Source organism: Pseudophryne corroboree, chromosome 2 (genome assembly GCF_028390025.1).
Source record: "Pseudophryne corroboree isolate aPseCor3 chromosome 2, aPseCor3.hap2, whole genome shotgun sequence".
Classification (NCBI taxonomy): domain Eukaryota; kingdom Metazoa; phylum Chordata; class Amphibia; order Anura; family Myobatrachidae; genus Pseudophryne; species Pseudophryne corroboree.
Genome location: NC_086445.1, coordinates 1,021,550,808 through 1,021,563,138, shown reverse-complemented (window position 1 = coordinate 1,021,563,138; position 12,331 = coordinate 1,021,550,808). Strand labels below are relative to the sequence as shown.

At 45.4% G+C, this 12,331-nt stretch overlaps 1 protein-coding gene across 2 annotated transcripts in view; it reads left to right on the top strand.

Annotated features, from left to right (window-relative positions):
* The first annotated feature begins 1,077 nt into the window (after positions 1–1,077).
* LOC135050312 (cell surface glycoprotein CD200 receptor 1-like) overlaps positions 1,078–12,331 on the top strand; it is a 56,265-nt gene continuing 45,011 nt past the window's right edge. For both annotated transcript variants that reach the window (XM_063956716.1, XM_063956715.1), the window contains exon 1: positions 1,078–1,409. In XM_063956716.1, the coding sequence (XP_063812786.1) occupies positions 1,319–1,409 (91 nt within the window). In that variant the 5' untranslated portion in view covers positions 1,078–1,318. The remainder of the gene's footprint in view (positions 1,410–12,331) is intronic.

The following is a 12,331-nucleotide window of genomic DNA, read 5'->3' as shown; positions in this document are numbered from 1 at the left end:
GCCGTTGGCACGCCCCCTTCCACCCCACGACCGCCTCTGCCTGTCAATCAGGCAGAGGCGATCGCAGTCTTGAGATGCTTTTAGCATCTCGCAGGGCTCCCGGGGTGCACACACAAAAAAATTCAGACTGAGTTCGTTGCCGCTGCAGTGATGCAGTGATGCAGTCCCTAGGTCAAAGGTGAAAGACAGCTGTGGAGCTATATTTGTAACTTGTGCCTATATGTCTGCAAAAGCACTTATCCTAATAAAAAGTACATACTGTATATAAAGCAATGAAGTTATACAAATACAAAATGGATTTATACATGAACAAATGGCGCCATAAAGTAGTTAAAAATATCACCCCATACAAGCGTGTATGGTGAGGGGGGCAAAATTGACTGCAAATTAATATAATTGATTATTATTATCGATGCTAATAATAATATAGGAACAAAAACAGGTCCAAGTTACTGTATATGATTTTAGCGTTTTTTTTAATCAAGTTTTCTAAGAAATCCAAAACCAAATGCGAAACCGAACCCAAAACACTTGATGGTGGTTTTTCAAAAACAAAGCACGATGAGAAATTAGTACCAAACCCAAAACACGGGGTCTGTGCTCATCTCTACTCCCCACCGGTAGCCTACAACGAACAAACGAACAGATCCGCCAACCGGCGAATGAGCTGACTGAGCGGCTGATTGGTAAGCTATACACATCTACCAACCTGCCACTCGCTATGTCTGGCCAGACTTTACACCTGTGGGGCAGTTTTTATGTCGTTGTTAGTTTTTTTTTAAACTTTTTGGCATTGAACAAAATTAATCAAAAGATTTAGTGTAAAGTAATTTACGCTATATGATATTTGAATTACTACGAATTCAATAAAATTGATTCTATATTTACAGAATTTTACATTTCTGACTTACCGACAAAAAAACAAAACTGTGAAGGAAACAACAAGACATTCTGCCACAGTAGTCGGCTACATTACAGTGGATGATATTTATCAAGGCAAATGTCATATTGTATGGGTTCTGCTATGAGTCACGCTGTGCGCGTCACAGAATAACATGTTACTGTAGCATCTATTGCACATCACAAGTCGCTGACAGTAACATCTACTGTATATCAGTGTTTCCTCTGTGTCACTACAATACAGATACAGGAAGCCGGCAGCTAGGGAGTATTGTACGATAGGACCCTCTCCAGCCCAGTCTGCCTTATCTTCATGGAGCAGGGTATTAAGAACCTATTTTTAAGTTGATGGAAAATAAGCAGAAATGCAGAATAACTTCTGCTGTGTCAGCACTGCACGCTGCCATATCCTTTCTACATGAAGTGTGAGAAGTTCAGTATGCAACTCTGGCAGGCGCACATTATCCTGAAACTACTAATACTTACATACAGACATATGGTTATGGCAGGTAAGACCTTGATTCATTGTATTTATATGTAGTTGTGGCTATACAGAGATATAGACCACGCTGAATAAAAATTATTTATCTATCTATCTTTCATCTATCTATGTACAATATCTATCTATCTATCTATCTATCTATCTATCTATCTATCTATCTATCTATCTATCTATCTATCTATCTATCTATCCTGGTTTTTGTTTTCTTTGATCTTTAGTTGACTGAAATTGAAGCTTATTTGCAATATAAATTGGCTGTTACATCTGATCATGGTGTCACTCAGTTACAGGACCATACTGTATATAGTATTTGGAAAGGCAGAACATCTTTTGAACCTGCAGGGGCACATTTGCAATTGGTTGTGGACGGGGAACATTTCTGTCCTAATCTACGTTGCATTTAAAAATGAGCTGAATGTTTCTGCCAAGTTTGAGATTCTAGTAACCAAGCGAACAAGGGCCCTCATTCCGAGTTGTTCGCTCGTTAGCTGCTTTTAGCAACATTGCACACGGTAAGCCGCCGCCTACTGGGAGTGAATCTTAGCTTCTTAAATGTGCGACCGATGTATGCGCAATATTGCGATCACAAACGAGTTAGCAGTTTTTGAGTAGCTTCAGACTTACTCTGCCTGTGCGATCAGTTCAGTGCTTTTCGTTCCTGGCTGACGTCATAAACACACCCAGCGTTCGCCCAGGCACACCCACCGTTTCCCCGGCCACTCCTGCGTTTTTTCCGGAAACGGTAGCGTTTTCAGCCACACGCCCCTAAAACGCCGTGCATCCGCCCAGTAACACCCATTTCCTGTCAATCACAATGCGAACGTCGGAGCGATGAAAAAGCCGTGAGTAAACTTACTTTCTTCATAGCAAAGTTACTTGGCGCAGTCGCAGTGCGAACATTGCGCATGCGCACTAAGAGAATTCTCACTGCGATGCGATGAAAATCTCCGAGCGAACAACTCGGAATGAGGGCCTATAATTCCCAGACTGAACCTAAATTATATACAAGTATCCTACTGGTCTGATATTCTCCCAGTATATGTCGTTACTATTATGAAATGTTAGTTGTGTAGTTTCTGCAGATTACATAGATTCATTCAATTTTAATGACAAATTCTATAAAAATAAAATACTGTATGTATTTGAATAATTCTAAGTGTTCAGCAAACGAGGACTGACGGGCAATGTGTATGTGTGTCGTTGGATTGTTTCCTAAACTTCACATTTTAATTTGTAGCCCCATAGCGGTGTGTACAATTTGGGGCTTACAGTAACTTCGGCTGACGTGCGCACTGTGGGCGCTGCTCCTAACTGACTAATGCCAAAAATGTTATGGTATTCAATTAAGTTAAAAACAACTTTTTTTGTTACTTATTGTATTAACAACTGTGGGGTGTATTCAATGGGCTCAATTCTATTCAGCTCACGGTACTATTCAATACAGCGCCAAGTGACACCAATTGTCGGGAATTCTTCTCTCACCCCTGGGGGATGAGAGAGGAAATCCGACAAAAGTGCTGCCACGCGGCCGGCACGAGGCTGATTCAGTCGGGAATCAGCATCGAGGCGGGGAGTTAAGTGGGAGAACGCCCATTCTCCCGACAATTCAACCTGTTAAGTCGGCGAGAACGGGCCTTCGCCGACTTAACATGAGCTGAATTGAATAGCAACGGGAGCTAACTCCCGGCGCTATTCAACTGTCGCTGAATAGAATTGACCCCAATGCTTGTCGTATCCTTTTCCAACGGAAAGGATCCGACAATGCAGTATTCAATGAGCGGCCAAATCCGACTATCAGATTTGTCCATTCCCGACAACTATCTCATGCCCCTATTGTCACCTATTTCTGACTTGTCTGGTGGGAGGGTCCTCTAATGCAGAGTGCCGGTGTCCTGCCCATGCTGCTGCTGTTCGTTGTTTCCGCTCCTCCTCTCATCACATGGTCCCCGTCCCCTCTTACATGTCCCTGCTCGCCCTCATGACGTGTCCCCGCCCATCTCCTCTCCCGTCCTCCTCACCTGCCCGCCGTCTCTTCCTCCTAATTCTCCCCTGTCCCCACACCCCTCAAAACATGTGCCCGCCCCCCTCATACATGTCCCCGCTCCCCTCATACATGTCCCCGCTCCCTCATACATGTCCCCGCTCCCCTCATACATGTCCCCGCTCCCCCATCTCATCTCTTCAATCTGACTATTTTTTACTTTTTTTTGCCGGAAACAGGGACAAAACCTGTTGGATTTGGCCGCGTTTCTGACAAAAGTACGAGGATCCGTGGTTATTCCGCAGATCCACGTGTTTTCTGACAAGTCAGAATTGCCAACTTGTCGGGAAAAAAAGCAGCCCGATTGAATAGGTCAGAACCCATTCCGACCTAAAAAAGTCGCAAACTGCCATCTTTCCAACAAGACGGCAGTTTCCGACGTGAATTGAATACACCCCTATGAGTGACTGAGTCTATTGTGTCAATCAGAAAGAAAACTTTTGAATAATATTGCTATTTTTTCCTATAAAATAAGACCCTTACTAATGCTGAATTACAAAATGAAGAGATGCACAAGTGACATTTAAGGAAGAGAAAAATAAAAAGTTGAAGTTTATGAAGGTTCTATGTAGTCAGAGGGTTTTCAGTATACATCTTTCCAATTCCACCTGCAGTATTGCAGAACAGGGCCGTAGCGGGACTAGCACTGGTCACCCCCCTAGTTATGGCACTGCTGAAAAATATCACAGTAATTTATGGACACAGTTGCTAAGAGCAGAATGTGGGTTGGGTTCTATGCAACTCCAATGAGAACGCATTACTGCAAAGTGTGATTAATAAATCCAGGGGTGCCATATGAGAGGATGGGTGAATGTGCAGTCTCCGTGCCTGACCCCCATAATCAGAGCCGGCCTTAGGCATAGGCAAACCAGGAAAATGCCTAGGGCATTTGGAATGCTTAGGGGCACAAGCAGCTTCTGCTGATTAAAGTGATATGCAGCATGCCTATATTCTGTGTTACTGCGGCTCTATCTGCATTACTAATGTGCGGCATTATGTGTATAAGGTGTACTACAGTACTTTGTGGCGTAACGTATAGAAAGGGCACTACTGTGTGGTGTAATGTGAATAAAGAGCAATATGGTGGTATAATGTGAATAAGGGGCACTACTGTGAGGAGTAACATGGTACTACTGTGTGATGTAACGTGAATAAGAGACACTATTGCATGATATAACGTGAATAAAGTTGCAGTACTGTGTGGCGTTATTTCAACTGGGGGTTTTATTGTGTGGCCATGCCCCTTCCCAGCAAAAATACCCCCCGTTTTGGGCTGCGCACCGAATGTGCAAATAAAATATAGGGGGTAGGAGCACCAAAATGAGGACTGCTATGGGTGAGGGGTGATGGTGCTGGGAAAGAGGTGCAGGGTCAGAGGCGGAATTAGCATCTGTGCAAGGGGGCACCAGCCAAAATCTTGCCTAGGGCATCATATTGGTTAGGGCCGGCTCTGCCCATAATGTTGTCACATGACCAGTATAGACTGGCACTGTACGATGCGGAGGCAGTTTAAGAGAGATGGGGGCCCTGTATGCTGGCTCTGATTAGGCCCCTCCTCTCCATGTGGTGCAGTAGACAAACTTGTATCATTGAGCCATATAGTGAACAGAAGATGTTATTATATATTGTAGAGATCTGTTGGAGAAACATTGTGCATGTATGTTCTATACGGGTGTGGTATGTTAGATAGACTTGACTTAGGGCGACAGTGTCTACTGTAGTTTGACCACTATTGGTTGACAGTAAGTAGGTTGACATGGTTTCTAGGTCAACAGGAACTCTAGATAGACATGTACTAGGTCAACATGAAAAAGGCTCGACGTGAGTTTTTTAATATTTTTGGTGTCGTTTTCTTCGTAGAGTGACCAGAAACCCCAATTAGTACACCGTGTCCCCTCACAAGGTGCCTCGTCCCACTACCACAGCGCTTGGCAAAGGTTACTATTCTCAGTTGTAGTCCATGTGGATCAGAAAGAATGAAGAAGTTCAAAAAATGGAAAAAAAATGGAAAAAATTAATGTTGATTTTTTGTCATGTCGACCTAGAGTCCCTGTCGACCTAGAAACCATATTGACCTACTTACTGTCGACCAACCATGTTCCTCTTCCAATACCACCAATGTCACAGAACTATTCTATAAAGGCGTACTGTTGTTTTATGTTTCCCAGTTACAGTTCTGTGTCTGCCGCTTTCCCCAAAGCCACAACAGTCTTACCTGATGATGTGAGAATATGACATTACATTGTCTAACCACAAGTAATAGGCAGACACAGTGATTGTGCAGTCTCATAGTCTGCAGGCGGCACAGCGTAGGCTGATGAATAAGTCTGACATAACCGTGACTGGCAGGAGGTTCCCTGAAATCAGGTGCCCACAGCTCAGTGTGATGGGGAATTCTCTGTAATAAAGCATGCACACAATATCAGTCTGATTGTACACTCAGCATGTTGCAGCTGCTGGGCTTTACATTTATTATTTCAATGAAATACAATTATACTGCAAGCTATACAGTTGACGCAAGGGATTTTAGCAGATTAACAATGGGGCAGATGGAGCTCCAGGCCTACACATAAAAATAGGCCCTTCATCATGGCAGCATGATGATCACTAGCCACCAGCTGGCCGCATGATCGTCCATAAATCATAACTAGAGATGTGCGGCGGGCACTTTTCGTGTTTTGGTTTTGGATCTGGATGATTTTTGAAAAAAACATAAAACCGGCTAAAATCACAGAATTTGGGGGTAAATTTGATCTTACGGTATTTATTAACCTCAATAACATTAATTTCCCCTCATTTCCAGTCTGTTCTTCACACCTCACAATACTGTTTTTAGGCCAAAAGGTTGCACCGAGGTCACTGGATGACTAAGCTAAACGACACAAGTGGACAACACAAACACCTGGCCCATCTCGGAGTGGGACTGCAGTGGCAGACAGGAGGGCAGATATAATAAAAAGGCCCCAAACAGCACCTCATGCAAAGATGTAGAAGAGGTGCAATGAGGTAGCTGTATGACTAAGCCAAGCGAAACAAACAATTCCCACTGGAATTATACAGCAATAACACTGGAATTATACAGCAATAACACTGGAATTATATGGCAGTACCACTGGACATATACAGAAGTGTTAGACAGGATGGCACTTTAAAAAAATAGTCTCCAAACAGCACATGATGCAAAGAAGAAAAAGAGGTGCAAGATGGAATTGTCCTTTGGCCCTCCAACCCACCCTTATGTTGTATAAACAGGACATGCACACTTTACCAAACCACTCATTTCAGCGACAGGGTATGCCACACGACTGTGGCTGAAATGACTGGTTTGTTTGAGCCCCCACCAAAAAAGAAGCAATCAATCTCTCCTTGCACAAACTGGCTCTCACAGGCAAGATGTCCACCTCATCCTCATCCTCCGAAACCTCACCCTTTTCACTATGTACATCCCCCTCACAGAGTATTAATTTGTCCCCACTGGAATCCACCATCACAGGTCCCTGTGAGATACAATGTAGGCTTTAAACCTAGGATCGAGCATCGTGGCCAAAATGTAGTGCTCTGATTTCAACAGATTTACCACCCTTGAATCCTGGTTAAGCGAATGAAGTCCCATATACTTAGCAGAATCACTCTGTCTTAGCTCCTCCTTTCATTTCTCCAGCTGCTTCTGCAAAAACCTGATGAGGGGAATCACCTGTCTCAAGCTGGCAGTGTCTGAACTGACTTCTTGGTTGGCAAATTCAAAGGGTTGGAAAACTTTGCACAAGACGGAAATCATTCTCCACTGTGCTTGAGTCAGGTGCATTCCCCCTCCTTTGCCTATATCGTAGGTAGATGTATAGGCTTTAATGGACTTTTGCTGCTCCTCCATCCTCTGAAGCATATAAAGTGTTGAATTCCACCTCGTTACTACCTGTTGCTTCAGTTCATGGCAGGGCAGGTTCAGGAATGTTTGGTGGTGCTCCAGTCTTCAGCACGCAGTGGCAGAATGTTGAAAGTGGCCCGCAATTTTTCGGGCCACCGACAGCATCTCCTGTACACCCGTGTCATTTTTAAAAAAATTCTGCACCACCAAATTAATTGTATGTGCAAAACATGGGGCGTGCTGGAATTTGCCCAGTTGTAATGCACGCACAATATTGGTGGCGTTGTCCGATATCACAAATCCCCAGGAGAGTCTAAGCGGGGTAAGACAATGTGCAATGATGTCCCTAAGTTTCCATAAAAGGTGGTCAGCGGTGTGACTCTTACAGGAAGCGGTGATACACAGCGTAGCCTGCCTAGAAACTAGATTGGATTTGCGAGATGCTGCTACTGGTGCCGCTGCTGCTGTTGTTGCTGCGGGAGGCAATACATCTACCCAGTGATCACAGTCATATAGTCCTTAGTCGGCCCTGTTCCACTTGTCCACATGTCCGTGGTTAAGTGAACACTGGATACAACCGCATTTATTAGGACACTGGTGACACTTTTTATGACGTCTGTACATTCTCGGTATCGCCTGGCTAGTGAAGTAGAATCTAGATGGGATTTGGTTCTGGGGACACAATACCTCCATCAATTGTCTAAATCCCACTGAACTATTGGCGGATACCGGACGCACGTCTAACACCAACATAAGTGTCAAGGCCTCAGTTATCCGCTTTGCAACAGGATGACTGCTGTCATATTTCATCTTCCTCACAAAGAACTGTTGGATAGTCAATTAGTTGAAGTAGTACAAGTGGTCCTCTGACTTCCCCTCTGGGATGACGATCGACTCCCAGCAGCAGCAATAGCAGCAGCGGCGGCAGCAACCGCAGCAGTAGACGTACTACTCAAGGATCCTCCCAAAGAATCCCGGTTAGGAGAGGACTCATCAGTCTTGCCGAGGACATGGCCTGCAGGACTACTGACGTTCATGGCTGAGGAGGAAGGTGACGTTGAGGGAGTTGGTGGTGTGGCTTGCAGGAGCTTGGGTACAAGTGGAAGAAGGGATTTAGGTGTCATTGGACTGCTGAGGCTCTTACCCAAAGTTTCACAACTTGACACTGACTTCTGACGAATGCGCTGCAGGTGACGTATAAGGGAGGATGTTCCTAGGTTGTTAACATCCTAACCCCTATTTATTACAGACTGTCAGAGACAACATACGGCTTGACACCTATTGTCCGGATTTATAGAGAAATAATTCCACACCGATGAGGTGGCTTTTTTTGGTATTTTGCCCAGGCATCACAATGGGCTGCTTCATCCCACGAACAACAGGTGTCTTCCCCTGTGCCTCATTTAAACAAAGCACATCACCATCAGAATCCTCATCGTCAACTTACTCCTCAGCGCCAGCAACACCCATATCCTCATCCTGGTGTACTTCAACAGTGACATCTTCAATTTGAATATCAGAAACTGGACTATGGGTGCTCCTTCCAGCACTTGCAGGGGGTGTGCAAATGGTGGAAGGAGCCACCTCTTCCCGTCCAGTGTTGGGAAGGTCAGGCATCGCAACCGCTGACACAATTGGACTCTCCTTGGGGATTTGTGATACCATACCAGAATGCACAGTCCTTTTCTGTGCTCTTTCCAGCTTAACTCTTTTAGTTTTTCTAGTGGGAGGATGAGGGCTTCTATCGTCATGTGAAGCTGAACCACTAGTCATGAACATAGACCAGGGCCTTAGCCGTCCTTGCCACTCCGTGTCATAAATGGAATATTGGCAAGTTTACGTTTCTCCTCAGACCATTTAAATTTCTTTTTTTGGGTCTTTTTACTGAACTTTGGCTTTTTGGATTTTACATGCCCTCTACTATCACATTGGGCATCGGCCTTGGCAGACGACGTTGATGGCATTTCATCGTCTATGTTATGACTAGTGGCAGCAGCTTCAGCACTAGGAGGAAGTGGTTCTTGGTCTTTCCCTATTTTTATCCTCCAAATTTTTGTTCTCCATTATTTTTCTGGAGTTATAGAACACAATATGCGGCACAGGAGCACTGGATATATGGCAGCAGAGGATACCACTGTGACTGGTCACTGGAATGACTGTTGGCTGATGGACAGGACACTACCACTGGTCTGATGCAAGACAACACAGCAACACTGTAAGGGGCTTGTTATTATTATACAGCAGCACTGGACATATGGCAGCAGAGGACACCACTGTGACTGGACTGATGCAGCACAATACACCACCACTGAACTGATGCAGCACAACACAGCACCCTATACAGCAGCACGGGACATATGGCAGCATAGGACACAACCACTGTCACTGGACAGATGCAGCACAAGACACGGACAGTGTGGACACTGAGATAACGGAGACACGTCCTCTCTGTACACTCTCCAATGCCGGAGTGAAAATGGCGGTGACGCGCTGCTCCTTATATGGAATCCAAACCCCGTAAGATTATGACGTTTTGCCTCGTTCTGGTTTACGAGTCAAGTGGGAAAACCCGAGCATGACTCGGATCCGGACTCGGGGAGGGAGGTTCAGTAGGGTTCGAATCTCAGGGAACATAACCATTAAGATTGCATTTCTATCTTTCTCACAAATTATGCAGTTTCTTTTATTTTTACATATTTAGGTAGACATTGGAGCTGATAGTGTAGAGGATGTACACGCCCACAGGGCTCTGGCCACACCCACACAGCACTGATCAAACCTCCCCCGTTTCTCCCAATACACTCGTTAATATTTTCAGCTCCAGGCCCATGTGGCCCTTAATCCGGCCCTGGGGTTTAGGACAAATGTATGTCGTACATTATGGCCCAGTATGTCGTACATTATGGCCCACTCAGACGCCCTCACAGATTATCTGCCCAATCTGACTGATTGGAAAGAAAATCTGCCAATGTCTGGGAGCAAATGACAATCAACCATTTGCTCCCAAAATCCAGAAAATGGACAAAACGGTTGTTCAGATAAATTGGTTTAATGAAACAAACTTAAGCAATTTGTCTGAAAGTCCATTTTTGTCTGTTCTCCAGTGTTTGAGTCTGAGAGCAAATGGTCAATTGTCATTTGCTCCCAGACATTCCCAGATTTTTGTTCCAACCAGAAAGATTGGACAGATAATCTTCAGTTGTATGCCCTCAGGATATAGAGGCCCTCATTCAGACCTGATCGGTAGGCAGCGATTTTTGCACTGCTGCGATCAGATAGTCGCCGCCTACAGGGGGAGTGTATTTTAGCTGTGCAAGTGTGCGATCGCATGTGTAGCTGAGCTGTACGAACAGATCTTGTGCAGTCTCTGCACAACCCAGAATGGCCATCCCAACCCCTCTGTAATGGAAAATGAGGACGTGGCTTGTGTGTCCTCTTTCATATAGACCGCGCCCCCTTTTTGGCCGAAGACGCACAGGAGTCCCGTCCCGGGCTTCTGAAATAATGGAAGGTATGATACTGTGGATGAAAACTGGTCAGTTCTGGATGTCATGACTCCAGATACATTCAATGTGGGTTCTGGTAAATAATAATAATAAGCATGGGTGCGGGCTGCCACAGCTAGCATGGATGGATTATAATTTAGATGGATCACGGCACTTGTAGTTGATAGCTCAGACGCGGCCCCTCTCTGGTAACTCCCCACGGCCCCCAGGTCACCTGTCTGGATCCCTGTCGTGTGTAGGAATGCAGAATGGGTCCTGCAATCGCATCGCAGGAATGCAAACGCCTCTGCCTTATTGACACACAGAGGCGTTCAGGGGGAGGGGCCAGTGTCATTGCCAGAAATGGGTAGGTGTTGCCCTCATTTTCCGGGAATGGCAAGACCAAGGACCGCGTCATGAAATGCAGTTTCCTTGGCCATGTAAGCCACCCTGCAACGACAAGCCTGAGTAAGCTTAGGTTTACTCAGCTTGCCGTCGCAGATGACGCGCTCACATCGATGCAATCGCAAATGCAGCAAGGAGGTGTGTATACACGTCCTACTTCATTTGCATTGCTGTGGATTGCATTTGCAAAGCTGATGCTCTGCTCCTGGACTTCCCTCTTCTATGGGTCCGAGCGCCCCTGGCAAATTACGGGGCTGACGCCCCCCCCATATTTGAAATAGGATTACACCATCAGTACATATGTTTGAACAATTGCTGTGTAGCTGAGTGAAAACTACTGTCCCATGATATCAGCCATTCTACGGTTTCCCCTTCCCACAATTCAACCCCTCCAAGTCTGTTCCCTTCTTTAAAAAAAAAGCAGTGTCCCTTCACTCTAACACATCATCCCCCCCCCATACCCTTCTCCTTTAACACACACCCATTCTCAATATGCCAGCTAACGTCTCATGACAGCACCATCCATATCCCATCTACTTTAAACACCAGCACCCCTCCCCATATCCCTTTTCCATAGCATGCCATCTAACCCGATATCCGTTCTCATCTACACTACCAGAGTCTCATCATCACCATTACCACATATGTGCCTTCCAAATGCCAGCCATCTGCAGCTCTTCTCCCCAATTTGGCTTTCCACCATACCCCAGTTCTCCTAATAGGCCCTCTCCTCAATGTACCCCCCCCATATACCACTTCTCAATTCCCCTACCCCTCAATAAGCCAACTCCCCCCCCCATATACCACTTCTCAATTCCCCACCCATACCCCTTACCCCTATCCCTCAATAAGCCAACCCCCCCATTTACTTCTTCTCTTCAATAGGACATCTCCCCCCCATACACCCCTTCCCCTCAATAGACCATCCCCCATACACCTGCTCAATAGGCTATAACCCAAATACCTTAATATACCCCCCCATATGCCTTTTCCTCAACATGCCATTCCCTCACTGTCATCTTCAATTATGGAAGATGGGAGAGGGGATATGGAGGAATAGTATATTGAAATTCTAGAATCCATTTGCGTCAAAACACTCACCCACTAAATGTCTCCCCCACCCCAACCCTTCC